This window comes from Telmatherina bonti (genome assembly GCF_933228915.1).
Source record: "Telmatherina bonti genome assembly, chromosome: 15".
Classification (NCBI taxonomy): domain Eukaryota; kingdom Metazoa; phylum Chordata; class Actinopteri; order Atheriniformes; family Telmatherinidae; genus Telmatherina; species Telmatherina bonti.
In genome coordinates this window covers 5,866,797-5,893,018 of record NC_136613.1, presented here as the reverse complement: position 1 = coordinate 5,893,018, position 26,222 = coordinate 5,866,797, and the positions used below count along the sequence as shown (strand labels likewise).

Below are 26,222 nucleotides of genomic sequence, written 5' to 3'. Positions count from 1 at the left end.
TCCTAGTGGTCTGGGTGGATCAGGTCCTAGTGGTCTGGGTGGATCAGGTCCTAGTAATCTGGGTGGATCAGGTCCTAGTGGTCTGGGTGGATCAGGTCCTAGTGGTCTGGGTGGATCAGGTCCTAGTGGTCTGGGTGGATCAGGTCCTAGTGGTCTGGGTGGATCAGGTCCTAGTAATCTGGGTGGATCAGGTCCTAGTAATCTGGGTGGATCAGGTCCTAGTGGTCTGGGTGGATCAGGTCCTAGTAATCTGGGTGGATCAGGTCCTAGTAATCTGGGTGGATCAGGTCCTAGTGGTATGGGTGGATCAGGTCCTAGTAATCTGGGTGGATCAGGTCCTGGTGGTCTGGGTGGATCAGGTCCTGGTGGTCTGGGTGGATCAAGTCCTGGTGGTCTGGGTGGATCAGGTCCTAGTGGTCTGGGTGGATCAGGTCCTAGTGGTCTGGGTGGATCAGGTCCTGGTGGTCTGGGTGGATCAGGTCCTGGCGGTCTGGGTGGATCAGGTCCTGGCGGTCTGGGTGGATCAGGTCCTGGCGGTCTGGGTGGATCAGGTCCTGGCGGTCTGGGTGGATCAGGTCCTAGCAGTCTGGGTGGATCAGGTCCTAGCAGTCTGGGTGGATCAGGTCCTGGCGGTCTGGGTGGATCAGGTCCTGGCGGTCTGGGTGGATCAGGTCCTAGTAATCTGGGTGGATCAGGTCCTAGTAATCTGGGTGGATCAGGTCCTGGCGGTCTGGGTGGATCAGGTCCTAGCAGTCTGGGTGGATCAGGTCCTGGCGGTCTGGGTGGATCAGGTCCTGGCGGTCTGGGTGGATCAGGTCCTGGCGGTCTGGGTGGATCAGGTCCTAGTAATCTGGGTGGATCAGGTCCTAGTAATCTGGGTGGATCAGGTCCTAGTAATCTGGGTGGATCAGGTCCTGGCGGTCTGGGTGGATCAGGTCCTAGTAATCTGGGTGGATCAGGTCCTAGTAATCTGGGTGGATCAGGTCCTAGTGGTCTGGGTGGATCAGGTCCTAGTAATCTGGGTGGATCAGGTCCTAGTGGTCTGGGTGGATCAGGTCCCAGTGGTCTGGGTGGATCAGGTCCTAGTGGTCTGGGTGGATCAGGTCCTAGTAATCTGGGTGGATCAGGTCCTAGTAATCTGGGTGGATCAGGTCCTAGTGGTCTGGGTGGATCAGGTCCTAGTAATCTGGGTGGATCAGGTCCCAGTGGTCTGGGTGGATCAGATCCTAGTGGTCTGGGTGGATCAGGTCCTAGTGGTCTGGGTGGATCAGGTGCTAGTAATCTGGGTGGATCAGGTCCTAGTGGTCTGGGTGGATCAGGTCCTAGTAATCTGGGTGGATCAGGTCCTAGTAATCTGGGTGGATCAGGTCCTAGTGGTCTGGGTGGATCAGGTCATAGTGGTCTGGGTGGATCAGGTCCTAGTGGTCTGGGTGGATCAGGTCCTAGTGGTCTGGGTGGATCAGGTCCTAGTGGTCTGGGTGGATCAGGTCCTAGTGGTCTGGGTGGATCAGGTCCTAGTAATCTGGGTGGATCAGGTCCTAGTGGTCTGGGTGGATCAGGTCCTAGTGGTCTGGGTGGATCAGGTCCTAGTGGTCTGGGTGGATCAGGTCCTAGTAATCTGGGTGGATCAGGTCCTAGTAATCTGGGTGGATCAGGTCCTAGTAATCTGGGTGGATCAGGTCCTAGTGGTCTGGGTGGATCAGGTCCTAGTAATCTGGGTGGATCAGGTCCTAGTGGTCTGGGTGGATCAGGTCCTAGTAATCTGGGTGGATCAGGTCCTAGTAATCTGGGTGGATCAGGTCCTAGTGGTCTGGGTGGATCAGGTCCTAGTAATCTGGGTGGATCAGGTCCTAGTGGTCTGGGTGGATCAGGTCCTGGCGGTCTGGGTGGATCAGGTCCTAGCGGTCCGGGTGGATCAGGTCCTCGTGGTCTGGGTGGATCAGGTCCTAGCGGTCTGGGTGGATCAGGTCCTAGTAATCTGGGTGGATCAGGTCCTAGCGGTCTGGGTGGATCAGGTCCTAGCGGTCTGGGTGGATCAGGTCCTAGCGGTCTGGGTGGATCAGGTGCTAGTAATCTGGGTGGATCAGGTCCTGGTGGTCTGGGTGGATCAGGTCCCGGTGGTCTGGGTGGATCAGGTCCTAGTGGTCTGGGTGGATCAGGTCCCAGTGGTCTGGGTGGATCAGGTCCTAGTAATCTGGGTGGATCAGGTCCTAGTGGTCTGGGTGGATCAGGTCCTAGTAATCTTGGTGGATCAGGTCCTAGTGGTCTGGGTGGATCAGGTCCTAGTGGTCTGGGTGGATCAGGTCCTAGTGGTTTGGGTGGATCAGGTCCTAGTGGTCTGGGTGGATCAGGTCCCAGTGGTCTGGGTGGATCAGGTCCTAGTAATCTGGGTGGATCAGGTCCTAGTGGTCTGGGTGGATCAGGTCCTAGTGGTCTGGGTGGATCAGGTCCTAGTAATCTGGGTGGATCAGGTCCTAGTAAGCTGGGTGGATCAGGTCCTAGTGGCCTGGGTGGATCAGGTCCTGGTGGTCTGGGTGGATCAGGTCCTAGTGGTCTGGGTGGATCAGGTCCTAGTAATCTGGGTGGATCAGGTCCTAGTAATCTGGGTGGATCAGCTCCTAGTGGTCTGGGTGGATCAGGTCCTAGTAATCTGGGTGGATCAGGTCCTAGTGGTCTGGGTGGATCAGGTCCTAGTGGTCTGGGTGGATCAGGTCCTAGTAATCTGGGTGGATCAGGTCCTAGTGGTCTGGGTGGATCAGGTCCTAGTGGTCTGGGTGGATCAGGTCCTAGTGGTCTGGGTGGATCAGGTCCTAGTAATCTGGGTGGATCAGGTCCTAGTGGTCTGGGTGGATCAGGTCCTAGTGGTCTGGGTGGATCAGGTCCTAGTGGTCTGGGTGGATCAGGTCCTAGTGGTCTGGGTGGATCAGGTCCTAGTGGTCTGGGTGGATCAGGTCCTAGTAATCTGGGTGGATCAGGTCCTAGTAATCTGGGTGGATCAGGTCCTAGTAATCTGGGTGGATCAGGTCCTAGTGGTCTGGGTGGATCAGGTCCTAGTAATCTGGGTGGATCAGGTCCTAGTAATCTGGGTGGATCAGGTCCTAGTGGTCTGGGTGGATCAGGTCCTAGTAATCTGGGTGGATCAGGTCCTAGTGGTCTGGGTGGATCAGGTCCTAGTGGTCTGGGTGGATCAGGTCCTAGTGGTCTGGGTGGATCAGGTCCTAGTAATCTGGGTGGATCAGGTCCTAGTAATCTGGGTGGATCAGGTCCTAGTGGTCTGGGTGGATCAGGTCCTAGTGGTCTGGGTGGATCAGGTCCTAGTGGTCTGGGTGGATCAGGTCCTAGTAATCTGGGTGGATCAGGTCCTAGTAATCTGGGTGGATCAGGTCCTAGTGGTCTGGGTGGATCAGGTCCTAGTGGTCTGGGTGGATCAGGTCCTAGTAATCTGGGTGGATCAGGTCCTAGTGGTCTGGGTGGATCAGGTCCTAGTAATCTGGGTGGATCAGGTCCTAGTGGTCTGGGTGGATCAGGTCCTAGTGGTCTGGGTGGATCAGGTCCTAGTGGTCTGGGTGGATCAGGTCCTAGTAATCTGGGTGGATCAGGTCCTAGTAATCTGGGTGGATCAGGTCCTAGTAATCTGGGTGGATCAGGTCCTAGTGGTCTGGGTGGATCAGGTCCTAGTAATCTGGGTGGATCAGGTCCTAGTGGTCTGGGTGGATCAGGTCCTAGTAATCTGGGTGGATCAGGTCCTAGTGGTCTGGGTGGATCAGGTCCTAGTGGTCTGGGTGGATCAGGTCCTAGTGGTCTGGGTGGATCAGGTCCTAGTGGTCTGGGTGGATCAGGTCCTAGTAATCTGGGTGGATCAGGTCCTAGTGGTCTGGGTGGATCAGGTCCTAGTGGTCTGGGTGGATCAGGTCCTAGTAATCTGGGTGGATCAGGTCCTAGTGGTCTGGGTGGATCAGGTCCTAGTAATCTGGGTGGATCAGGTCCTAGTAATCTGGGTGGATCAGGTCCTAGTGGTCTGGGTGGATCAGGTCCTAGTGGTCTGGGTGGATCAGGTCCTAGTAATCTGGGTGGATCAGGTCCTAGTGGTCTGGGTGGATCAGGTCCTAGTGGTCTGGGTGGATCAGGTCCTAGTGGTCTGGGTGGATCAGGTCCTAGTAATCTGGGTGGATCTACCACCATGCTGCAGGTTTTAGTTTACCTGAACCAATCGGCTGGATTTCGTCATCTGCACATCATGCAGCACTGCAGGAGCCTGGTAACCAGACATTCGTCGGATTCAGGTGCGTTGGAGTAGGGATACATCTAAAAGTTGCAGGATAGTAGTGATGGTACCCAGACATTCGCATGATTCAGGTGCGTTGGAGTAGGGATACATCTAAAAGTTGCAGGATAGTAGTGATGATGTCGGGTCTTTCTGGAAACACTTGCAGCACCGGTTAGCAGCTTGTTTGGAAGTGCTGCCATCTGCTGGTTATTTAGTGCACTGCAGTCCAGTCACATGTTACATGCAGGCTACAGATCTGTTCTGTCAGAGTCCCCAATAACCCCCATGTAGAGTCTGGCTAAACCAGACTGGTTCATCAATAAAGTACCAATATCAAATCTTCGATTTTGCAAATTTTTGTAGTTAAAAAATAGAAAAAAATGCATGAAACTTTTTTTTTTGCTCGTTATTTTTCTGGATTTAAATTAGGAAAGAACGACACAGTAGCCACATCATCATTTTGATGCTATAATACCCAAGAAGACAAGTAAAAAGATCAATAAAAAACAATAAAAATGACAGAAATTTTATAATGGATTTTTTTTTTAACAAAAAAAATCAATTTTAAAATTGTGAAGAAAAAAATCCTGATTTTCAATTTTTTTTTTGATTCTCCCACCCCTAACACACACACACACACATATATATATATATATGTATATATATATATATATACACAAATAATAAATAAATATACAGTTGTGCTCATATTTATTCATTAACGAAGAAAAAAACCAGCTGCCTGTAAAATAAGCTCAAATTGACTAAAGTAATAATAAATAAAAATTTGATGAAAATCATTACATTATTTTCTAATTCTGGTTCAATAGAAATATTTTTTTAAAAAGCAAACAAATAAGATAATTTATTACATATTCCATCAGTCATAAAGTAATATTTAGTTGAAGAATCCTTTAATGTTTCCGCTCCAGTCAGGTGTTTTCTGTTCCTCTCAGTCAGACTTCTGCACCTGTTGACAGGTATTTTGTCCCACTGTTCAACAGAAAAGTCTCTTATTTGTCCAGGACACATTTGTTTTTTGTTTTGTTTTTTTCTTTCTTCAACTCAATTAAATGAAAAAACAGTGTCTTATATTACTACATTTTTGCAAATTTTTAGTTATTGTTCCTTTTTTAAGTCTCCAGTTATTTGAGTGACTGTTGTAAATTCAGCTTTTCTTTAATGAAAGCGGATGAAGACATATGAACACAGCTGTATATACAGATACAGATTAAAGGCTCTGAATCACTTTTAACCAGTCCTTCTGTGACTGATGTGAATAAAAATTAGGTAAAAGAAGGAAGTTTTATGACTTCTGTCCCTTTCTGGATAACAGACCTTGAAAATGAAGACTTCTAAATGATTTTACGAAAAATGACCCAACATGACAGAAACGTTTGGACAGGTACATCAAGCCCGTTGTAGCATCACTCCAACAGACACACATTTCCAAACTACGAATGAATTTCTTCCTGTCTTCTCTCCCCTTCTCCATCCAGTCTGAACAAAGAGACAGAGGAAACTACAACAGCCTGGATGAGCCACTGAATCAAAGAAAAGAACTATTTTACAAACCGTTAAGGTTTATTTTAGTCACCCTGCAGTGATACGAGGCCGAGGACATAGACGTTAATGTGGATCTGCAGCGAGCAGAGGGCCTGAAAAACCAGAGGAACGCCCCTCCAATCCCAAAACTACTGTCTGCCATCACCGCTCCAACGTCTCGGGAAGTTAAACAATAAATAAAAGTTACATAAATAGTATTATTTCATTACTTCTGCCGATATCACCACTTCATTTTGAATAAAATCAGCCCTACATGGATCTGTAGACCGGACTGTCCAAGAAGCAGCACTTCTAATGAAATATCTCCATCTACAGGCGACCAGTCCTTAAAACATCAGCTGTAACGGAATCAGATCAGCTTTTACACATAAAACATGGACCTGCACTCTGAGAAGAGCTGCAGTTTGGTCGTTGCAGGGCGGAGAAAGAAGAAAATCACAGACATGACACAGAATCTTAGTTTAAAGCTCAACGTTCTGGATGTTTTTTTAAACTTTAATCTAAATAAATACAAATTAGGCAGAACTGGAAAGTTTCACACCAAGCCGATGTATGATCACTTTCAGATGAACGCAGTTGATATCGCTGTCTGTTGTGGAAAACGGTCATTTTTAATCCAATTTCAGGATTTGTTTAAATGGAAATTCTTTGATTTGAGTTAATTCACTCAAGTATTAAGCATGATCTGTGGAGATCATCGTTTCCAGTTATTAAAAAACATTCATTTGATTACATTTGTAATTTATTTTTATGTGTTTATACATTTATATATATATATATATATATATATATATATATATATATATATATATATATATATATATATATACATACATTTATTTATATATACATACATTTATTTATATATATATATATATATATATATATATATATATATATATGCTCTCATATGCACTCAATTTAAGCAAAAGCACATCTACTTTAATAATAAATATAATCAAATTGAAAATGTAAATTATATATATCATAAGACCTTATAATAAAAAACAGCGGTAGTGGATCAGTACTTGGTGTCGGACAGAACAACAGGGTATGGGAACATCGTAGACATGTCCAGGTAAAGGAGCAGGTCCAGTTGACCTAAACGACTGCCACACAGTAAAGATGACTAAATTATACCGATGTGAGTGGGTTTGTAAAACCGTGGACGCTGCAGGTTGGAAACCTGGATCGGACAACAGAAAAACAATCCCCCACCTCTGCAAGTAGCTCACTGAACGTTTTAAAGGGTCTTTTACTGCAAACCATAAACAAGTGGAGTAAATAACCTTGTTATTCTGAATTTTTCTGCTGACATAAAGCTCAGAAACATAAGTCCAAAATGATAAACTTCACAACAACAAATTATCCATAAATAAACTGTCTCAAACTCAGGTTTCATCATGATAATAATTCTCTAAAGAGAAAGATTTACTAAAACATGTACTCTACTTTTTTTTAACAAAATATTTACAATTTGTTTTTATCTTTCAAAACTTAATGAGACATGAAAATAATGCACAAACTGCAGAGAAGCTTTACAAAGCAGAAAACTGACAATAAGATGAAGGCATAAAGCCAAATTTATATTCTATTCAACACAAACACGTCCTGAACTGCCATGTCTGAGGCTGGACATGCGAACACATCTGCAAGACAACCCTCACCCAGAAATGCTCTGCTGGTAATAATAACAACATTAAGAATAATAAATTAATAAATGTACATTAAACTAGTGAATAAACTCCGTGAAGAAGTTTTAGTTTAACAGCGTAGTTTAGTGACCAAAGGAAAGTACCAGAAAACAGGTTGCTGCACACGTTAGCTTAACAGTTTCCTCATTACTGCAGTAAACACAAGTTGAAAACACAAACATATCATTTCTGTACTTAATAAACATTTATATATTTCGATCAATTTGTCTCTTTCTTAAAAATTACAAACTCACCTATCGGTTTTTATGTTTTGTTTGTTTTTTTGACGGCCGGGTGTTCAGCGTCCGGCGTTTCACCTGTTCTACCATTGTCTTCTACGCATGCGCGCTTCACGGAAACGTAATTTCAACGTACCGTGAGGACACGCCCATAAATCCATGCTGCCTTCATGTCTTGTCCTGTCTTAAAATAACCAATAAATACCATTTTTATAAATGTTATAAATGCATTATCATAGAAATTGTAGGTCATATTATTTTTACATCAGAATATAAATAATATGACCTACATATATATATATATATATATATATATATATATATATATATATATATATATATATATATATTTATATATATATATTATATATATATATTTATATTTATATATATAAATATATATATATATATATATATATATATATATATATATATATATATATATATATTTATATTTATATATATAAATATATATATATATATATATATATATATATATATATATATATATATATATATACATATAAATATATGTATATATAAATATATTTTATATATATATAAATATATGTATATATAAATATATTTTATATATATATATATATATATATATATATATATATATTTATATATATATATATATATTTATATTTATATATATATATAATATATATTTATATTTATATATCTATATATATATAAATATATATATATATATATATATATTTTATATATATATAAAGGATAAATAAAGCGTCTATCTATCTATCTATCTGTCTGTCTATCTATCTATCTATCTATCTGTCTATCTGTCTGTCTGTCTATCTATCTATCTATCTATCTATCTATCTATCTATCTATTCCTGTACAATATTATCAAAGATCATTTGATTTAAATTATTGACAAAAGCACAATAGAAACTTTGACAAGATGAAAGGATTTCCGTTTTCTTCCTGCAGTTTTCTTTTGTGCAGCATTCGTCTGTTTTACATTACATTTCTGTATCTGCACTATTTCCTGTTTTTACATTATGCTTCTATATTTGCAGTTTGTTCATGTTTTAGCATCTAGGCCTGGATTTGCCTTACAAGTCATATAAAGATAAATGTAAATTATGTTTATAATCAAGCTTTTTTATTTGCCAGATTATAGAAAAGTTCACTTTTAGTTTTTCCTCTGTTCCTGATCAAGATGTTTTTAGTTTGTTTTCTCACCTTCTGGGATGCAAACATCTCCTCCTAAGCCCTCCATAAACAGCTTTCTTTTCTTTCCTGTAATTACTTTTAAGCATCCATTCAGTGGAAAAGCTGCAAGCAAGCATGCAGGATGGAAAAGGAAACGTTCCAGCATCAGGATGAGATAAAACAGAGACAACAAGAAGATTCAGTCAGGAAAAGATAACTTTATTTAGTCTAGAATACATACTCTGGTTATATTAGATTACATGTCAGATAGAAAACACAGTAGCTTTTTTCTTTAAATTAAAAAAGCAAGGTCCATTTAATTTATTACATTTATTCAGTTTTTAAAACACACTTCAATAAATATTTTTCTTCTTTTGCTCATTTTTTTCAGTTTTACAAAAAAATACGGTTGACTGTAAGAAGAGCGGAGGGAACGATTAAAGGTCAGCAGTGTAGACACAGCGATACACAACCTAAAACACACGTCTCCAAGTGTTCACACGAGTTTGTCCACATCACGATGGCGAGCACGACTTCCCAACGACTCTAATCAGCCACTATAGTCTGAGCAGATAGGAATCATCACTGAAAGCACAGAGAGAGCTAGCTCTATAAGACACGTGGGTAACACAGCAGCAGCCGGATCTACAGCGTGGAACAGCCTGCTGAGCAGAAACGCAAAGATTTAAAGATCCTGCAGCTTCATTGATGCATCTGTTGTGTCTCTGGGTCACGTTTCAGTTGCAGTTTCCTCACGGGACGCGCAGCGGCAAGACGTGCAAGATCCCTGCAGATCTTTGAACTCTGACTGGAAAAATGTCATAAATGCTGTTTCACTCCGTCCGCACGACGGATTCCTTTCTGTGTCGCTGCAGATGCATCGCCTCAGCTGGCTGGGCCGGGTTAGCTCAGGTCGGTTCCCAAAAGTCACCATCCTGCAGGTTTTCCATGTGTCCCTGCTCCAACACACCTGACTCAAACTAATCAGTCAGAATGCAGAACTTCATAGGCTGTTGGATCTGTATTTAGAAGCCAGGTGTGTTGGAGCAGGGATACAAGGAAAACCTGCAGGACAGCGGACCTCCAGAGCAGACTGTGGGCGTTTACAGATGATAAACGAAGCTACAAAACAAAGATGCAAACATCTGGAAACTGGTTTTTTAACGTGTACAGGAAGTTTCAGTCACCAAACCTGACCAGGAAATTTTACTTCCTGATTTAAACTGAACCAAAAATCTATCTTAGATTTTAAAAAAAAGGAAAAACTAACTTCTGGAAGTGGTCACAAACTGGAGTGTCATGTTGTTTTTCCTCCTCTGATTTCCTACCCTATGAGTCACAAACAGCCTCTGCTGTGTTGGAAGTGGGTCGGAAATACGACCAGATGCTCTGAAACGCAACGTACGCCTGCAGACTCAAACCCTGTCATCATGAAAAGGCTTTTATGGACCATTCATTCATTCATCTGTTCATCATCCTAACCACTTAACCCAACGCAGGGTGGTGGGGGAGCTGGAGCCTATCCCAGCAGTCTCTGGGCGAAAGGCCGGGTACATCCTGGACAGCTCGCCAGTCCATCGCAGGGACTTTTATGGACCAAAGAGAAACAAACCAATCTGCAGGAACGATGCACATTTTGCCGTTTTTAGTCTCTAAGCTGATCATAAAAACAAAATCCTGCAGAGACACAACAGACACAGCGGCTGAATCTTCCTGTAAAACAGTCACAGTGAGACTTCACACAGATCCGCGTCGCCTCTGAGGATTTAAAGGGAAGTAAAGCTCAGGTGTTCCCGGTGAAACGCAACGTACCGAACTTTCTGCAGAGGGAAACGCTCTGATATCTGGTTAAATGTCTGGGAAAAGCAAAGTGTGTGTGCAGGAAACAGGACATGGACATGTGAGCATCCCCTCCTTTAAAAACCTTTCCTATCTTCATCCTGAAACTTACAATCATTGTGCTCTAAAGCAAGAAAAAGCAGAAAATAATTCCACTAAAATCTGCTTTTAAATAGTTTCACGGCGCTGGCTCGTGTCTGATGAATAAATGTGCACCTGGTGGCTCCGGGAGCCATGAAGAACTAAAACTAGGAGGTGTTTTTGTCGTATTTTTAAGTCTAAAAAGGTGTAAAAGCAGAGTCAGCTTGCAGAACTATGGCGTGGTTTGGTACGTATGAGTGGAAGTGAGGGGGAAATAAACACGCTCTGGTCTTTCTGGGTCGTCCAGCTGCAGGTCGGTGCTTTCTGAAACACAGAGGTGCCGTTTTTCTGAGCTCCGACTTCACCTCCTGCTGCTGTCTGTAAATACAGCAAGTACCTGATGAATGACTGGAAACAGTCTAAATACTGAGATGCAACTCCTGCAGAGCAACACCCATGACCTCCATCCTGCCTGCACCCCCTCAGGTAAAGTTAGTCCCATTATCTTGTTACCTGCAGGCGATGCATCATGAATGCAGAGCGCCTCCCTCGCTGCCGGCCAGTTTAGCCTCTCAGGAGAGGTGGAGATCCAGCACGCCGCTTCTGAATCGGTTCAGAGCAGGAAAAACAGCAGAAACCCAGAGCTGGAAATCCTGACAGCACACAAGACCCTCAGTGAGTCAGAGTTTATTAATAGACCACAAACAGCAGGTGCTGCTACTGCATCTTCCACTCACAGCCAATTACAACGCTCTGCAGATGTTCCCACAGAGAGCCATGCAGGCAGCCAGAGGTTAGCCCAGAATATCAGCCTCTTTGTCTGTTAAGTGTTTCTGCTGTCGTAAGCCTCCTCACGCACACGCAGCTGGGCTGTGACTCAGCACATCAGCTGTCGCTCCGCGCCACGAGGCTCCGGAGGAGCAGCAGGTTTTAGAGGATGGAGGGGAGACGGGTGTCACTCACGTCCCGAACCAGCACTTCAACCGAGTCCTGACCGCACCCTGTCGACTGCTGGATGCCACCAGCCGCGCTGATGTGCTGCATCTCGCCACGGTGCCGCCGCCCGCCTCCCTCTGGGAGCAAAGCAAACATCAGCATCTTCCAATCAGGAGCCTGTCGCTGTGAAATGCTGCTCCATCACCTGATGATCCACCTGAACTTCAGCACTGACAACACGGTTATTTGGTCCACAGAGAGCGGAGGGATCTCTAACCGGCTTAGTTTGGTCCTGTTTGGCGTTTAGCATCTGCTTTGTCAAGTTAGGTTAAAACACTTTATAAAGGTACAAATCAGAGTTAGAAGAGGTCAGTGCTGCGTTAGGGAGAAAACCCGAAGAAAACCAGGGATCTTCATCTAGCTTGTTGCCTCCTGCATGCAGACGTGCATGCTGAATGCAACACCGTGCACACACCCAGACCTGCAGGAGCAACACACGCCTCTCGTATCGCTGCGTTCCTCCTCGAGGTTCAACCGACCCCCTTTCTAAGCTGAAGCGACGCCACATCAGCCGGCGGTAACAGCAAACCGGTGAGCTAATCTTCAAACACACAAGCAAAAACCTGCAAAGGAAGTCAAACGCTGTCCTTCCAAACCTCCTTTTTAACCCCTGATCTATTAGATAAGTTTGTTTGTTTTGTTCTAAAGTTTTAGAGAAAGCGATGCTTCATCGTTTCAGTGATTTTAGAGTTAGCTTGTTTGATCCTTTCGCTCGTAGCATCTCTGATATTTACAACAGCTTCAGCGAGGAGCTGAAACACAGAGGCAGCTCTACATTCAGTTCCACAACAGCAGAAAACACATCTTCCTCTCTGAAGAGGAGAAACCTGCTGAGCTGAAGAAGCCGCCAACGTCCAGCGTCCTCGTCAGCGTTCGCTCTGCGGACATTCATGAGACGCCTTTCTGCAGGTAGAGGTGTCTCTGATAAGCGTTAAACTCTCCATAAGGCTTAAATCTACTGCAGCGGATAAAGAAAAACCTCCTAATCTCCTCCTCTCATCCTGTAATTACTCTGCACCGTCCATCTTCAGCGGCGTGCTGCGGAGGCGGCGGGCGTCAGACGCGCCCGTTGCCGTGCGTGCTGCTGCGCCTGCCGGACGTGGGGTGGGAGGAGTAGTGCAGCTCGGCCGTGGAGAAGCTGGAGGACGAGGAGTTGGAGGACGAGGAGGCGGTGAGTCCACAGGCTTCGCAGGCCAGAGCCAGCTGCCGCAGGGCGTCCAGGGAGTCCATCTTCGCTCCACGCAGCAGGTCGCTTTGCCCCTGAAGGACACGGGAAACACAAGGAGCTCTAATAAAAACTCAACATTTAAACGTTTCTTAGGCAGAGATGTGAGAACAGGCCACGTTTCCATCCATCCAACCATCCATCCAACCAACCATCCATCTAACCATCCATCCATCTAACCATCCATCCATCCATCCATCCATCCAACCAACCAACCAACCATCCATCCATCCAACCATCCATCCATCCAACCATCCATCTAACCATCCATCCATCCAGCGTTTGACCATCCATCCATCCAAACATCCATCCAACCAACCAACCATCCATCTAACCATCCATCCATCCATCCATCCATCCAACCATCCAACCAACCAACCAACCATCCATCTAACCATCCATCCATCCATCCATCCATCCATCCATCCATCCATCCATCTTCTATTCAATCCATCTTCTATTCAATTCAATTCAACTTTATTTATATAGCGCCAAATCACAGCAATGCCATCTTAAGACGCTTTACAGACAGGAAAAAAGGGCAGCAGCCTAAGCAGGGAAGCCCAGACTTCCCTCTCCCCAGCCACATTTACCAACTCTGCGGGGGGGATCCCGAGGCGTTCCCAGGCCAGCCGAGAGATATAATCCCTCCAGCGTGTCCTGGGTCTTCCCCGGGGTCTCCTCCCAGAGGGACGTGCCTGGAACACCTCACCAGGGAGGTCCAGGAGGCATCCTGACCAGATGCCCGATTCACCGCAACTGGTTCCTCTGGACAGGGAGGAGCAGCGGCTCTACTCTGTTCTCCTCCCGGCACCTCGTTGCTGCTAAAATCCTGGTTTCTGTCTGCCAAACTGGCCGTTTTCCACAGTGAAAAGGTACAACTGGGAACAATCGACGTGTCTTTGTGACAAGCGAAACGTGAAAAGGTTTGTTAATCCAAGTTACGCAGCTCTGATTTATACCTGGAGTTAAAGGCAAGGTAGGAGATCCTGGAGAAATGCTTTACCTAAACTCTTAGTTCAGACTCCCCCAGAAACCCCGCCTCCGACGCACAGAAGCTCGCAGCACTTGTTCCCGCGGGGCTGAGAGGAACGGGACAGATGGCAGCTGCGATTGACGCCTCACCATTCTATCGCTTGGAACGGGCCGGTCTTCTATCAGTTCGGCATGTTGCTGTTTCCCTTTCAGCTTGACTTCAGAGGAACAGGGACTACGTACAGACGCCACAGCAAATCATCGCACAGTTGAAATTTCAGCACGTTTTACGCCGGATGGTCTTCCTGATGCAGCTCGCTCCATTTATCCGGGCCTGGAACCGGCATTCATAAAAGGGAATAACTGTGGTGGCGGGGGCGGTACTCTACTACCTGAGCCATTGCCATCAGAACATCAGATCTTTGCTTGAGGTGCATGTGCAACAGGATGTGTTATGTATATGAAACGCATGATGGTTCAGTAACGCTACAGTTTCCTGGAATGTCTGTTTTGGTGTCAGGTTCATTATTACGGTTTGGGTCAGAATTCACTGGAAGAAAGCAGCCTAAACCGACAGATAAATGTTGGTTATGCTCCTCTGACGAGGTGCCAAACTGACAAAACACCAACTGTCTGTTCCACACGTGATTAAATATTTGTATTTTTGTGTCAGGAAGAAGATTTTAGGCAATCTTGTAAAAATATCACATAAATTGCCTTTAAGAGCCTTTTTTTGTCCATGAATGACGTATCGGTCGTGTAAACTTCTCCCCCAACAACGGTCAAGTAAGAAGTCTGAAAAACTGCCAGAAGAAAACATTTTACTTGTCGTTCCCGACAGTCAGGTAGGCTGTCTGTAAGGAACCGATTAGTGATATCTACGAAAGCAACGTGTGATGGGTGCTACGTCATTACGGCGTGAACTGGCGGTCCCAGTGGTAATGCTGACTAGACTCTTCTGTTTATCCATCCAGACTGTTTCATGTCTAAACTGGAGTTATACTGGTGGTAGATTAGCCTGCCTTGTGTTACGCCACTAGATTGTATGTAAAAGATGGGCGGAGCCTCCGTGACGTCACCCATAGGTTTCTGAAGAGCTGAATTGAAGCTCGGTGGGCGGTTCCTACCATCACCATCTTGGCAGGGGGATTCGTGTCATCTTGCCCGGAAAATACAAATATGGGCAAAGAGGCGGAGCTGAGAGGGGGGCTGTGAGCGTCATGGTGCATGATTGACATCGAGCGAACTCCGAGCTTTCTATAGCTAAGAGCTAACCGAGCTAATGGAGGTAAGTGGGCTAAAGCTAAGTCACGTTGTTAACCAGCTAAAAACCACGGTTTTTCTACGTTCTTTTTACTTGAAGCGGGAGATCGGATACCTGTCAATCAAAAGGACACGCCCCTAAATCTGCCAAATAAATAAATCTGCTGTAAACATGTTTATTTCTGCTGTAAACATGTTTATTTCTGCTGTGAAGTTGGTCTTTTTAACATGGGAGTCTATGGGGATTTGCTCTGTTTTGCAGCCCCTAGTGGATGAAGGGGGAACTGCAGTTTTATACACTTCCGCATAGGCTTCACTTTTAACCGCTGGAGGCTCCATCTATCTTTCAAATACGGTCTATGGTTACGCCAAATGAAAATAGACTCGTCCACTCCTGTCTGCACCTCTGCGCTTCCTTTCGTTACGTTTTCTGTCCGCTACCTTGAGCACGGTGATGTTCCAGGTGAAACTCTCCACGGCTTTGTTCAGCTTGCGTCCCTTCAGGCCTTCCTTCTCCCCGAGCCGAGACAGTTCCTCGTGGAAGTCCATTCCTGCCAAATAAGAAACCAAACCTTGCTTGTCACTTCTGAGTCACTGTTTGTGAAATCAGCCGGGTAAATGCAGCTGTCAGGCTGTGGGGATGATTTACCTGAACCTGAGCTAAATGTCTGCAGGCCAGTGTCATCGTGCGTTTCTGGATTGACGTATTTATGCAAACAGCAAACAGCCACCACTCCTGACATTTCCATTGGCAGTTAAAGGTCAGGAGTTATCTAAGATGAAGAGCGGGTCTATAAATACACTGCTGTGGCTGTGCAGACGCCTTTCCTTCCCTGTGAAGGCGGAGCAGGTGTCACACTCTTTAAAAAATCCAATATTGGCGAGACCGAGCTGCAGATTCACAGAAAAGCAACGGGACTAAAAGCAGACCTCTGAGGAGCAGCGTCTAATCACATCCCCCCCACTCTGCAGTCACTAAATGGCCTCGTGTCGGCGCTTCCATCATGTCTGCACGCTTTACCTTCTCGGTGCACCTGGTCGATCCTCTCCTGAACACCATCTGCGTTCTCGATCAGCTGTTTCTGAGCGGAGATCATCTGAACAGAGAGGAAGAACCGCGTTACAGATTCAGAACCAGTACAACCAGAAGTGCACTTTGTAAGCACCAGAAACACTGAATACGACAAGAAAAATGTTAAATATAAAATCTCTGCAAGGTGGGCAGATGTTACACCGGTTAAATAAACAGGTGTTTATGTCTCTGACAGCAGTAACAAGTCCGTTTTCGGTCTGTTGGTTCTGGTTTTTATGGCCCTGAGCCGTCTGCGTGACAGCAGGAGCGACCAGAAAGCGGTCCGGGTGGGGAGAGTCCTTCAGGATAGTGCCGGCTCTCCTGCGGCAGGAAGAACCATGAAGCTCCTCCAGTGTGTCGAGGTTCACAGTGACCCCGGCCGGTTTGGTCAGTGCAGCTGCCGACTGCGTACAGATGTTCTCCGTGTTGGAGCGGGAAAACCACACACGCCGTTCTACCTGACAACTGTCAGGAAGCGGAGTTTTCTCTGTGCTCGGCGTTCTTGTTCCAGGTCAGTTCCTCCTCAACGTGGACGGGAAGGCGGAACCAGTACCACCAATATGAACGGGATTGATGTCCGTTTGCTGGTTCTGAAGCGTAAAAGTAGTCGGTTGTGTTCTGTTCTGGGTCGGATCAGGGTTCTGAAGGATCGGATCACGGTTCTATGGGGTCAGATCAGGGTACAGTAGGGTCGGATCAGGGTTCTATGGGGTCGGATCAGGGTACTGTAGGGTCGGATCAGGGTTCTATGGGGTCGGATCAGGGTTCTGTGGGGTCAGATCAGGGTTCTGTAGGGTCAGATCAGGGTTCTGTAGGGTCGGATCAGGGTTTTGTGGGGTCGGATCAGGGTTCTATGGGGTCGGATCAGGGTTCTGAAGGATCGGATCAGGGTTCTATGGGGTCAGATCAGGGTACTGTAGGGTCGGATCAGGGTTCTATGGGGTCGGCTCAGGGTACTGTAGGGTCGGATCAGGGTTCTATGGGGTCGGATCAGGGTTTTGTGGGGTCGGATCAGGGTTCTGTGGGGTCAGATCAGGGTTCTGTAGGGTCGGATCAGGGTTCTATGGGGTCGGCTCAGGGTACTGTAGGGTCGGATCAGGGTTCTATGGGGTCGGATCAGGGTACTGTAGGGTCGGATCAGGGTTCTATGGGGTCGGATCAGGGTTTTGTGGGGTCGGATCAGGGTTCTGTGGGGTCAGATCAGGGTTCTGTAGGGTCGGATCAGGGTTTTGTGGGGTCGGATCAGGGTTCTATGGGGTCGGATCAGGGTTTTGTGGGGTCGGATCAGGGTTCTGTGGGGTCAGATCAGGGTTCTGTAGGGTCGGATCAGGGTTTTGTGGGGTCGGATCAGGGTTCTATGGGGTTGCATCAGGGTTCTATGGGGTCGGATCAGGGTTCTGAAGGATCGGATCAGGGTTCTATGGGGTCAGATCAGGGTACTGTAGGGTCGGATCAGGGTTCTATGGGGTCGGATCAGGGTACTGTAGGGTCGGATCAGGGTTCTATGGGGTCGGATCAGGGTTTTGTGGGGTCGGATCAGGGTTCTATGGGATCGGATCAGGGTTCTATGGGGTTGGATCACGGTTCTATGGGGTCGGATCAGGGTTCTGTGGGGTCAGATCAGGGTTCTGTAGGGTCGGATCAGGGTTTTGTGGGGTCGGATCAGGGTTCTATGGGGTCGGATCAGGGTTCTGTGGGGTCAGATCAGGGTTCTATGGGGTTGGATCAGGGTTTTGTAGGGTCAGATCAGGGTTCTATGGGGTTGGATCAGGGTTCTGTAGGGTCGGATCAGGGTTCTCTGGGGTCGGATCAGGGTTTTGTGGGGTCGGATCAGGGTTTTGTGGGGTTGGATCAGGGTACTGTAGGGTCGGATCAGGGTTCTATGGGGTCGGATCAGGGTTTTGTGGGGTCGGATCAGGGTTCTATGGGGTTGCATCACGGTTCTATGGGGTCGGATCAGGGTTCTGTGGGGTCAGATCAGGGTTCTGTAGGGTCAGATCAGGGTTCTGTGGGGTCGGATCAGGGTTTTGTGGGGTCGGATCAGGGTTCTATGGGGTTGCATCACGGTTCTATGGGGTCGGATCAGGGTTCTGTGGGGTCAGATCAGGGTTCTGTAGGGTCAGATCAGGGTTCTGTGGGGTCGGATCAGGGTTTTGTGGGGTCGGATCAGGGTTCTATGGGGTCGGATCAGGGTTCTATGGGGTCGGATCAGGGTTCTGTGGGGTCAGATCAGGGTTCTATGGGGTCAGATCAGGGTTCTGTAGGGTCGGATCAGGGTTCTATGGGGTTGGATCAGGGTTCTGTAGGGTCGGATCAGGGTTCTCTGGGGTCGGATCAGGGTTCTGTAGGGTCGGATCAGGGTTCTATGGGGTCGGATCAGGGTTCTGTAGGGTCGGATCAGGGTTCTGTAGGGTCGGATCAGGGTTCTCTGGGGTCGGATCAGGGTTTTGTGGGGTCGGATCAGGGTTCTATGGGATCGGATCAGGGTTCTATGGGATCGGATCAGGGTTCTATGGGGTCGGATCAGGGTTCTGTGGGGTCAGATCAGAGGTGTGTGTTGAGAGGTGTGTGTGTAGAGGTGTGTGTAGCGAGGTGTGTGTATAGAGGTGTGTGTAGCGAGGTGTGTGTAGCGAGGAGTGTGTATAGAGGTGTGTGTAGCGAGGAGTGTGTTGAGAGGAGTGTGTGGAGAGGTGTGTGTAGCGAGGTGTGTGTGTAGAGGTGTGTGTAGTGAGGTGTGTGTGTAGAGGAGTGTGTAGCGAGGAGTGTGTGTAGAGGTGTGTGTAGCGAGGAGTGTGTGTAGAGGTGTGTGTAGTGAGGTGTGTGTGTAGAGGTGTGTGTAGTGAGGAGTGTGTGTAGAGGTGTGTGTAGCGAGGTGTGTGTGTAGAGGTGTGTGTAGCGAGGAGTGTGTTGAGAGGTGTGTGTAGCGAGGTGTGTGTGTAGAGGTGTGTGTAGCGAGGAGTGTGTGGAGAGGTGTGTGTAGCGAGGTGTGTGTGTAGAGGTGTGTGTAGCGAGGTGTGTGTGTAGAGGTGTGTGTAGCGAGGAGTGTGTGTAGAGGTGTGTGTAGCGAGGAGTGTGTTGAGAGGTGTGTGTGGAGAGGTGTGTGTAGTGAGGAGTGTGTTGAGAGGTGTGTGTAGCGAGGTGTGTGTGTAGAGGTGTGTGTAGCGAGGAGTGTGTGGAGAGGTGTGTGTAGCGAGGTGTGTGTGTAGAGGTGTGTGTAGCGAGGTGTGTGTGTAGAGGTGTGTGTAGCGAGGAGTGTGTGTAGAGGTGTGTGTAGCGAGGAGTGTGTTGAGAGGTGTGTGTGGAGAGGTGTGTGTAGTGAGGAGTGTGTTGAGAGGTGTGTGTGGAGAGGTGTGTGTAGTGAGGAGTGTGTTGAGAGGTGTGTGTGGAGAGGTGTGTGTAGCGAGGAGTGTGTTGAGAGGTGTGTGTGGAGAGGTGTGTGTAGTGAGGAGTGTGTTGAGAGGTGTGTGTGGAGAGGTGTGTGTAGCGAGGAGTGTGTTGAGAGGTGTGTGTAGCGAGGTGTGTGTGTAGAGGTGTGTGTAGCGAGGTGTGTGTAGTGAGGAGTGTGTTGAGAGGTGTGTGTAGCGAGGTGTGTGTGTAGAGGTGTGTGTAGCGAGGTGTGTGTGTAGAGGTGTGTGTAGCGAGGTGTGTGTGTAGAGGTGTGTGTAGAGGTGTGTGTGTAGAGGTGTGTGTGTAGAGGTGTGTGTAGCGAGGTGTGTGTGTAGAGGTGTGTGTAGCGAGGTGTGTGTGTAGAGGTGTGTGTAGAGGTGTGTGTGTAGAGGTGTGTGTAGCGAGGTGTGTGTGTAGAGGTGTGTGTGTAGAGGTGTGTGTAGAGGTGTGTGTGTAGAGGTGTGTGTAGCGAGGAGTGTGTGGAGAGGTGTGTGTAGCGAGGTGTGTGTGTAGAGGTGTGTGTGTGGGTGTAAATAACTGCCAGCAGAGAGAAAGTCATCTGCTGTGGGAGTGGACTGAGTGGGAGGAGGCGCAGCTGGCTGGTAAAGGAAGCGTGTGGGTGCCACTTATATGCACGTCACACGGGATCATTCTGCATTTTTAATGCTGGAGGACAGCATGAAAGCATGTGTGTGTGTGTGTGTGTGTGTGTGTGTGTGTGTGTGTTTTCTGGTTAAAGATAAAAAGGAAGCTGAAAGTCACATTGTGCTTCTGTCCAGTGAACATAAAGCGTCGTCCTAAATGAACGCGCGGTAAAACCAGACCTGATAAGACGGGAGGGGGTGCAGGGCGTGGATGAGCGCCCACCAACCCAGCAGCTGCTGGAGGGAAGGAGGGAAGGAGGGAAGGAGGGAAGGAAGGAAGGAAGGAAGGAGGGGTAAAACTTACACCAAGTGAAATGCAGGAAAAAACAGATGTTTGTGGTTGGAAGGTGTGAAGAACGCAGCTGGTCTGAAGGTTAGGGAACGTTGACGTCTGGTAGAGGAAGACGAGGAAGAAGAGGATGCTTTGTCTTACACGGCGTCGGGTTGTTAGGTTAAGGGTTACATTGGCTGATATTTAACCAAGTGATCAAGAAATGGCTTCTCAAATTTAATTCAATTTAATTTAATTTAATTATTATTTTATTTCTTTTTAACATATTTACTTATTTACTTTAACAAATTCTTTTTATATATATATTTAATATAATAAATAATTACCCATCATTTGCATTTAATCATTTTTTAAATGTATTTATTCATTTTTAACTTGATTCCTATTTTTCTTTATAGACGCTAATCTCAAAAGAAAATCTTCTGTTATTTATTAGTTTTTATCTTAAATTTTATATTTAGAAATATTATTTATCTGTGTTTTTTTTATATTTTTTTATCAACTTATTTATCTTTATTCTTTAATTTTTTTTCTAAATTCTTTAATTTATTTGCTCATTTATGTACTTGATTTTTTAAAGTCTTTCTTTCTGTAAAAATATTCCAAGACACTAAATTATTTCTTTATTCTACAAAGCTGATGTTAAAGTTCCTAGAATGTGTTTTCTGTTACTTTCATGAGAGCATTTTCAATTAAAAAAAAAACCATTTAATGTAAGATTAAATGCATCCATCTGCATTTATAATCCAGATTATTTCCTCTAAAGTCCACGTCTGGTGGAACATCCGACTGACCAGTAACTGTTAAGGCCTGACCAGCAACATGGACTGGTTTATTTCCCACTGCAGGGATGAACTGTGTCTTCATCATTTACCCTGGATCTTTAAAAAACAATTTAAAAAAAAAAAAAAAAAAAGGCTTCATGACAATATTGAAATTACTGAGAATATCAAGAACTTTTTAATCAGCCTTGTTGAAAATGTGTGTTTTTTTTTAAAATAATTTAATTTGAGTCAAACCAAAGATTTTTGACTATTTTGCTTGATTAAAAAAAGTGGATGAATTTCTCATGTTTTCTGTAAGTGAACATGTGAACGAGAGGCAACCAGTTGCTCTGCAGCTGCTTCTGTCTGGACGTTAGACGAGGAAGAATCCCTTCCTGCAGATTTCTGACAGGGATCGAAGAGAAACTGGTTTTAACTGATAATCTGCTGAAAAAGCTTTTTTCCTGTTTGAGAAGCACTTCCATTCTAGTGAGATAAAAAAAACATTGTGCTCGTTTTTATCTGCATTAAAGCTCAGTGACGTCATTGCTGGACAGAAATCTTCATTCCTGCTGAATAAAAATTATTTCTGCATATTTCACTCATCCTTTCACCTTTTGTGCCTTTACGATGTAACGGTTGGAGAAAATGACCGGCTGTGGTTCGTTTTCAGAAGGCAGAACCCTGCGTTGTTACGTTTCCGGCCTAATTTTCCATCACATCAGCAGAAACAGAAGATCTGGGAGTGTTTGAAACGCAGTGAGAGCTTTTTCTGCTCCTCAGGACGAGAAATGAGCTGCAAACCATCATCAGTTAGGAGGAAGATGGTAAATGTACGGCTGTTTCTCATCATTGTCAACCAGAAGGAACACGTCTCGTCCCGCGCTGGGAGCCTCCTGACTAAATAACCATCTCAGGAAAAACATGAAAAAACTATTTTAAAGTAAATTCTGGTTTTTAGAACACTGAAGAGAACAAAGTTTCGTCAACCTACGTGTGAAATAAACTTCTAGACATAATATAAATCAGTCAAATGTATTTATAGGTGAATCTTCTGCTTGTTCTACATCTTCAGTGAAGAGTTGATTGATTCACCGTTCACCTTATTACCTTCACCTGCTTAATGTGATCAGCCAATTACAACGCAGCAACACATTCAGTCAGTGTGATTCTCATCATGATGAGGTGGAACGGGAGATTCTCATGATGAAGAGGTGGAACGGGAGATTCTCATCATGATGAGGTGGAACGGGAGATTCTCATCATGATGAGGTGGAACGGGAGATTCTCATGATGAAGAGGTGGAACGGGAGATTCTCATCATGATGAGGTGGAACGGGAGATTCTCATGATGAAGAGGTGGAACGGGAGATTCTCATCATGATGAGGTGGAACGGGAGATTCTCATCATGATGAGGTGGAACGGGAGATTCTCATCATGATGAGGTGGAACGGGAGATTCTCATGGTGATGAGGTGGAACGGGAGATTCTCATGATGAAGAGGTGGAACGGGAGATTCTCATGATGAAGAGGTGGAACGGGAGATTCTCATGGTGATGAGGTGGAACGGGAGATTCTCATGATGAAGAGGTGGAACGGGAGATTCTCATGGTGATGTGGTGGAACGGGAGATTCTCATGATGATGAGGTGGAACGGGAGATTCTCATGGTGATGTGGTGGAACGGGAGATTCTCATCATGATGAGGTGGAACGGGAGATTCTCATCATGATGAGGTGGAACGGGAGATTCTCATCATGATGAGGTGGAATGGGAGATTCTCATCATGATGAGGTGGAACGGGAGATTCTCATGGTGATGAGGTGGAACGGGAGATTCTCATGGTGATGAGGTGGAACGGGAGATTCTCATGGTGATGAGGTGGAACGGGAGATTCTCATGGTGATGAGGTGGAACGGGAGATTCTCATGGTGATGAGGTGGAACGGGAGATTCTCATCATGATGAGGTGGAACGGGAGATTCTCATGGTGATGAGGTGGAACGGGAGATTCTCATGATGATGAGGTGGAACGGGAGATTCTCATGGTGATGAGGTGGAACGGGAGATTCTCATGGTGATGAGGTGGAACGGGAGATTCTCATGGTGATGAGGTGGAACGGGAGATTTTCATCATGATGAGGTGGAACAGGAGATTCTCATGGTGATGAGGTGGAACGGGAGATTCTCATGGTGATGAGGTGGAACGGGAGATTCTCATGGTGATGAGGTGGAACGGGAGATTCTCATCATGATGAGGTGGAACGGGAGATTTTCATCATGATGAGGTGGAACAGGAGATTCTCATGGTGATGAGGTGGAACGGGAGATTCTCATGGTGATGAGGTGGAACGGGAGATTCTCATGGTGATGAGGTGGAACGGGAGATTCTCATCATGATGAGGTGGAACGGGAGATTCTCATGGTGATGAGGTGGAACGGGAGATTCTCATGGTGATGAGGTGGAACGGGAGATTCTCATGGTGATGAGGTGGAACGGGAGATTCTCATCATGATGAGGTGGAACGGGAGATTCTCATGGTGATGAGGTGGAACGGGAGATTCTCATGATGATGAGGTGGAACGGGAGATTCTCATCATGATGAGGTGGAACGGGAGATTCTCATGGTGATGAGGTGGAACGGGAGATTCTCATGATGATGAGGTGGAACGGGAGATTCTCATGGTGATGAGGTGGAACGGGAGATTCTCATGATGAAGAGGTGGAACGGGAGATTCTCATCATGATGAGGTGGAACGGGAGATTCTCATGGTGATGAGGTGGAACGGGAGATTCTCATGGTGATGAGGTGGAACGGGAGATTCTCATGATGAAGAGGTGGAACGGGAGATTCTCATGATGAAGAGGTGGAACGGGAGATTCTCATGGTGATGAGGTGGAACGGGAGATTCTCATGATGAAGAGGTGGAACGGGAGATTCTCATGGTGATGTGGTGGAACGGGAGATTCTCATGATGATGAGGTGGAACGGGAGATTCTCATGGTGATGAGGTGGAACGGGAGATTCTCATGATGAAGAGGTGGAACGGGAGATTCTCATCATGATGAGGTGGAACGGGAGATTCTCATGGTGATGAGGTGGAACGGGAGATTCTCATGATGATGAGGTGGAACGGGAGATTCTCATGATGAAGAGGTGGAACGGGAGATTCTCATGGTGATGTGGTGGAACGGGAGATTCTCATCATGATGAGGTGGAACGGGAGATTCTCATCATGATGAGGTGGAACGGGAGATTCTCATCATGATGAGGTGGAACGGGAGATTCTCATGGTGATGAGGTGGAACGGGAGATTCTCATGGTGATGAGGTGGAACGGGAGATTCTCATGGTGATGAGGTGGAACGGGAGATTCTCATGGTGATGAGGTGGAACGGGAGATTCTCATGGTGATGAGGTGGAACGGGAGATTCTCATCATGATGAGGTGGAACGGGAGATTCTCATGGTGATGAGGTGGAACGGGAGATTCTCATGATGATGAGGTGGAACGGGAGATTCTCATGGTGATGAGGTGGAACGGGAGATTCTCATGGTGATGAGGTGGAACGGGAGATTCTCATGGTGATGAGGTGGAACGGGAGATTTTCATCATGATGAGGTGGAACAGGAGATTCTCATGGTGATGAGGTGGAACGGGAGATTCTCATGGTGATGAGGTGGAACGGGAGATTCTCATGGTGATGAGGTGGAACGGGAGATTCTCATCATGATGAGGTGGAACGGGAGATTTTCATCATGATGAGGTGGAACAGGAGATTCTCATGGTGATGAGGTGGAACGGGAGATTCTCATGGTGATGAGGTGGAACGGGAGATTCTCATGGTGATGAGGTGGAACGGGAGATTCTCATCATGATGAGGTGGAACGGGAGATTCTCATGGTGATGAGGTGGAACGGGAGATTCTCATGGTGATGAGGTGGAACGGGAGATTCTCATGGTGATGAGGTGGAACGGGAGATTCTCATCATGATGAGGTGGAACGGGAGATTTTCATGGTGATGAGGTGGAACGGGAGATTCTCATGGTGATGAGGTGGAACGGGAGATTCTCATGGTGATGAGGTGGAACGGGAGATTCTCATCATGATGAGGTGGAACGGGAGATTCTCATGGTGATGAGGTGGAACGGGAGATTCTCATGGTGATGAGGTGGAACGGGAGATTCTCATCATGATGAGGTGGAACGGGAGATTCTCATGGTGATGAGGTGGAACGGGAGATTCTCATGGTGATGAGGTGGAACGGGAGATTCTCATGTGATGAGGTGGAACGGGAGATTTTCATCATGATGAGGTGGAACAGGAGATTCTCATGGTGATGAGGTGGAACGGGAGATTCTCATGGTGATGAGGTGGAACGGGAGATTCTCATGGTGATGAGGTGGAACGGGAGATTCTCATCATGATGAGGTGGAACGGGAGATTCTCATGGTGATGAGGTGGAACGGGAGATTCTCATGGTGATGAGGTGGAACGGGAGATTCTCATCATGATGAGGTGGAACAGGAGATTCTCATCATGATGAGGTGGAACAGGAGATTCTCATCATGATGAGGTGGAACGGGAGATTCTCATGGTGATGAGGTGGAACGGGAGATTCTCATGGTGATGAGGTGGAACGGGGGATTCTCATGGTGATGAGGTGGAACGGGAGATTCTCATGGTGATGAGGTGGAACGGGAGATTCTCATGTGATGAGGTGGAACGGGAG

General features: G+C 46.4%; 1 protein-coding gene across 1 annotated transcript in view; it reads right to left on the bottom strand.

The window, feature by feature from the left end:
- Positions 1-9,161: 9,161 nt before the first annotated feature.
- The window catches only part of plcl1 (phospholipase C like 1), a gene marked incomplete at its 5' end in the record, with an annotated part of 145,340 nt that continues 128,279 nt past the window's right edge, over positions 9,162-26,222 (bottom strand). The window contains 3 exons of the mRNA XM_079253692.1: positions 9,162-13,127; positions 15,772-15,881; positions 16,352-16,427. Coding sequence (XP_079109818.1) covers positions 12,924-13,127; positions 15,772-15,881; positions 16,352-16,427 — 390 coding nt within the window. The 3' untranslated portion in view covers positions 9,162-12,923. The remainder of the gene's footprint in view (positions 13,128-15,771; positions 15,882-16,351; positions 16,428-26,222) is intronic.